Genomic DNA, 5,183 nt, shown 5'->3' with positions numbered 1-5,183 from the left:
CCTGTAATTTAAGTGTTTATGTCAAACTGTATCACTTCCGAGCTGTTGAGGATACGAATGATATTCTGTGATTGATTTATGGTTCACATGGCTGGGCGGATGCAGTTCTTGTTGTCGTCGAGTTTCTACTTAATGAGAATCGGAAGGTGGCGTTGTAAAGCGACATGACGTCACTCGCGCTGCGTATGGTGAGATCGTTGTAAAACCGTTTTCAATTTTGGCTTCGAAAGTTTGAAATCAAATACTCTATTTCTTTTCATCGATGTTATATTTCTCCCTTTCTTCAAAATGGTCATCTTCTTTTCTCATTATGTTTTCTTTTAGTGGATTTTCTTTTTCTTTTGTCTTTTTCTGTTATACGTAGATCCTCGCTTCCACTTGTAATGTAAATGGAGGTCGTTATTCATTCCTTGAGCAGATGTCTATTTCTTCTCTGCTTTCCTATCACATCTACAAACATAGACACACAAAGTAATGTACAATCGTTTACGAGGAAAGACATCTCCGTTTCTTGGAAAATCAGCAGAATCTACACTCAAGATGCCCCTAAGCACCCAAGACAACAAAAGACGTAATACGACCCAAAAACCTCGACCTTTCTGGAATTTTCTGCTGTCGATCATGACGTCATGTCGTGTATTGACCCTTTTTGAATCTGAGGGAATTTCCTCGGCTGAATTAAATCGCCTGACGACAAACAGAATAGGACTCACAAGTCTGTATATATTTCGTCTTCATTTCCATTTTTACGTGGATAGTGGACTCTGACTTGTCAAAATGTTTGTGATATAAACAGACACGATTTTTTTTTTTTTTTCGTCACCCACCAACACATCGTTCGTCATCACCTGGGTAGACGCCCATTAATCATCTACGCTTCTTCTCCGTCTTGTGATCACCATGACATAAGCTGGGCTTCCCAAGGGAAGAACGAGATTGTGGACCCACAAATATATAAGAGCATTGTCACGAATCTAGGCTCTATGTTTGAGTTTATACATCGAATCGGGACTTAGGATTCGAGCAGTTCCTTCAATCTAGAATATTAGATTCAAAACGTAGCCTCGTTTTGGATATTCTTTCTCTTCGCGGGGATAAAGAAAAACAATGGACAAAAGCAACGGGAGATAGATTTTCTAGCACAGTATAAAATTATAAATATATATATATATCTCTTACCAATGTTGAGCAAGAACAGAGTGCGGTGCAGGAGCGGGGTGGGGTAAGGACCACTGCTCCCCTTCTTATATACACAGGCCGCACGACACCAGCGTCATAGCACAGGTGCCAACATGTACTTAATTTATTTATCCTAATTCTATTTACCCAACTCCACACTTCCACCATTTCCTTTATTCTTGTGTGGAGAGGGCTCACAAAATAATTTCTATCTGATACCTTAATTCTACAATGTAATGTGACTTTATATGTTGGCTCTACATCGCCGCCTGGTTTTGGCGTGCGTGCCCCTTGACCTGACATCGGCGAGGTCACCGATTTCATACTCCTCCGCCGACACATTTCGCGCGCACTTCTTGTCCATAGAGTCCCTGCGCACAAAGGGGCTCATTGTTTCTCTTGGGTCCGGGCTCCTTCGCTACAACATATTGTCATGGTCGGGGTATCGTGAACGTGGCCATGACATATATCCCCCTTTCGCCGGAAAAAATGATCAGGCCTGTGAAATGGGGTCTGAGCATTTTATGTCGGGACGTGATAAGGCATCAGCTACCACATTAGATTTTCCTGGAATATATTTGACTGTTAAATTGTAACCTTGGAGAGCTATCGCCCATCTAGCCAGCCTATCATTTTTGGTTTTACCTTCTATGATATATTTCAATGGATTATGATCACTAAGGATAACTACTTCTCTATCTAAGAATACATGGAATTTCTTAAGGGCTAATACAAGGGCAAGAGCTTCCTTCTCAATGGTAGAATACCGTGTTTGGTAGTCCTTGAGAACCTGAGACATAAATGAGATGGGCCTCATGACGCCATCCTTCTCTTGCGCAAGCATGGCGCCTACAGCTACTTTGCTGGCGTCACAGAAGATTATAAAGGTCTTACCGTAGTCAGGGGCAATTAAGACAGGACCTCTAGAGAGAAGTTTCTTACACTCCTCTATGGCTGCATTTGCGCCTTCATCCCACCTGAAAGGATTACAAGAGAGCATGCGGGTTAAAGGAGCAGCCACATCCGCGAGGTTTGGACAATACCTGCGGTAAAATCCCAGCATGCCAAGGAATCTTCTGATGCCTCGTCGTGTCTTCGGAACCTGGAACTCCACTATATCCTTGATCTTGGCTTCCAATGGCGTGATGTTGTTTTGGCCCACTTGATGTCCGAGGTATGCAATAGAACTTCTCCCAAAGGAGCTCTTCTTCATGTTCACGGTGAGGTGGGCCTGTGCTAATCTGTCAAACAACCCCTGCAGCCTGTACAGGTGATCAACCCACGTGTCGGAAAACACAATGATGTCGTCCGAATAGGCTCTGACACCTGGTAATCCCTCGACAAGCCAATTCACAAGGCGCTGGAAGGATGCGCCACTATTTTTCATTCCGAAGGGGGTGACAGTATACTGGAAATGCCCATGGGGTGTGACGAATGCAGATATCGTGCGGGCCCTACTTGTAAGGGGAATCTGGTGATACCCTTTCATCAAATCTAACTTCGAAAGGAATTGGGCTGTAGCAACTTCCTCAATGAGGTCATCAATTCTAGGGAGGGGATAAGGATCGGCCTGGGTGACCGCATTTACTTGCCTGTAATCTACGCACAGCCTCCACTCACCTCCGGGTTTTGGTACCAATATGGCCGGTGAGGCCCAGGGGCTAGTACTAGGCTCCACCAAACCTTGGGTCATGAGCTGTTGAACTTCTTCCTCCATGATTTTCTTCTTCTGGGGCGACAATCTGTATGGCGCTTGTCTCACCGGTTTGGCACCATCTTCTAGTATGACGTCGTGATGAATTGCTTGGGTAACGCTGGGGCATGGGGAAAATACCTGGATGTGCTCGCGGAGTATCGCTCTAACTTCTTCCCGCATCTCTCCCTCCAATGACGACAAGGATTTCTCCAATGCCTCATTGTTATCTGATCTGTCCAAATTATAAGAAAATGTTAGATCTTCAATATCTGAGTCAAGACTTCCCTCAGTTTGTCCTGTCTCAATTGCACCAATTGCCTCTTTTTCTATTTCCCCTTTAAATTCCTTTAGGAGGTTAATATGTGCTTGCTGTATCCCAGATCTTCTCATTGGATTTCTCAGTACATAGTTGTGACCCCCTTTTCTTTCGAGCACCTCAAATGGTCCCTCATATTTTGGATGCAATGAGTTTCTCTGAGGGGACAGTACAAGCACATATTCTCCTACCTTTAACTCCCTCCTAACTGATTTCTTATCATATTGGTTCTTATAACTTCCCTGCGCTACTTCAAGGTTTTTCTTTGCTATCTGTCTGATTCTCCTTAGCTTTTCGAAGTTGTTACCTACTAATTTAGTGTATTGGATACCTCCTTCTGGAGTTTTTGACAATAGCTGGTCATACAGGGAAGCAAGGGGCTCTCTTGGTGCCCTGCCAAACATTAAGTAAAATGGAGAAAAACCTAAACCCTCATGGACAGTTATTCTGGAGGCATAGAGTAACAAGTCTATGCCTTCATCCCAATCTTTTTGGAATTCTAAAACAAAGGCTCTAATCATACGTTTTAAGGTTCCGTGGAACCTTTCGAGACTCCCCTGGCTCTGGGGGTGATATGCTGAAGCGATTATGTGTTTTATGTTGAAGCCTTCTAGGGCTCCCTTGAATATCCCACTTAAAAAATTGGTGCCCCTGTCACTCTGTACCTCCCGAGGCATGCCCATCTTACTGAAATAAGACATCAGGGCCTTGGTGATTGTCCTGGCCTTAATGTTGGAGAGAGGTATCGCTTCAGCATACCGAGTAGCTTGACACATTATGGTTATTAAGAATTGTTTCCCTGACTTAGTTTTTGGGAGAGGGCCCACACAATCTACAACAACCCTAGAGAAAGGTTCCTCAATTATAGGAACTTGATGCATGGGTACTCTCTTAGGTGTATCGTTTGGTTTTCCAGTCACTTGACACACGATGCATTCCCTGACCACCCTTTTAATGTCCTCTGACATTCGGGGCCAGAAAAAATGGGCTGCTATAGCCTGCTTTGTCTTAGTTGTCCCGAGGTGGGCACAAGTAGCCTCATGTGCCATTTTCACAACACGTTCCCTCATCACCTGCGGGATGACTATCTGTAGAATAACGTCGCCCCCTACCTTATCTGGTGTCTTGTACCTTCTTAAGAGGACTCCCTTTTCTATGATGAATTTCTTGTCGTCGTATTTTTCTTTTTCTTGCTCTTCCTCTTCTGCCGCTCGGCGCACCGCTTCCAATTCAGGGTCCTCTTTCTGGAGTATGATGAGTCGCTCTGCATCCACAGCGATCCCCTTGACGACTTCCTCTGCAAGGACGTCTTCTTCTTCATTCTTGTCCGCTATCGTCTCTTCCTTCGCCTCATCTTTGGTCTCGTCCCCAGAGTCTCCACCAAGCAGGAGGGCTAGGTCACTTTTACTTTGTTCCTCCTCTTCTTGTGCTCTCCTGGCCTGGCTTCTAGTGATGAATGCCACAGGATCGGCCATGTCAGCTGAGTCAGTAAGAGTATGTGTCTGTCTGGGTATGGGGTCACTGACAGTCTTTAGTTTAATGGGAACCGCTTCGCCTACGTCATTTCCTAAGAGGACATCTACTCCTTTTATCGGTATCTTTGCTAAGCCTACCTCGACCTTTGCTACCTGTCCATCCATTTCCAAAACCATGTTGATTAAAGGAGCTGATTCTATTACTCCCCCTGCCAATATCATGGAGAATTTACCTGTGCTTCTCTGTTTTAAACCCGGTATCAGATCTGGTCTCACGATGGTACGACACGCTCCCGTATCCCTCAGTGCTTTTACCGCGATTTTTTTTTCATTCCCCTCGATTCCCATCTTGGCATCCTTCACATACATTGACCACCTTGGGTTGATCCCCACTTCGTCTGTCTTGTCTTCCTGTACTTGTGTTTTCCCTTTGTCTTTCCTTCCTGAGTAAGTTTTCATCCCATGACTGAGATTTTCACTAGAGTCCCTCATATATGCGTCCTCATCTCTCTCAACG

At 44.7% G+C, this 5,183-nt stretch overlaps 1 protein-coding gene across 1 annotated transcript in view; it reads right to left on the bottom strand.

Annotated features, from left to right (window-relative positions):
* Nucleotides 1–1,672: 1,672 nt before the first annotated feature.
* Nucleotides 1,673–5,183, bottom strand: part of LOC143037398 (uncharacterized) — a 4,947-nt gene continuing 1,436 nt past the window's right edge. Inside the window, exons 1-2 of the mRNA XM_076205534.1 lie at nt 4,412–5,183; nt 1,673–4,279 (exon numbers count right to left, since the gene is read on the bottom strand). The exon at nt 4,412–5,183 is cut by the window's right edge and continues 1,436 nt beyond it. Of these exons, the coding sequence (XP_076061649.1) occupies nt 1,673–4,279; nt 4,412–5,183 (3,379 nt within the window). The remainder of the gene's footprint in view (nt 4,280–4,411) is intronic.

The sequence above is a fragment of the Oratosquilla oratoria genome, chromosome 22 (assembly GCF_046742065.1).
Source record: "Oratosquilla oratoria isolate Oo_2021 chromosome 22, ASM4674206v1, whole genome shotgun sequence".
NCBI lineage: Eukaryota > Metazoa > Arthropoda > Malacostraca > Stomatopoda > Squillidae > Oratosquilla > Oratosquilla oratoria.
The sequence above is the reverse complement of the archived record's forward strand: the minus strand, read 5'-3'. Positions and strand labels throughout refer to the sequence as shown.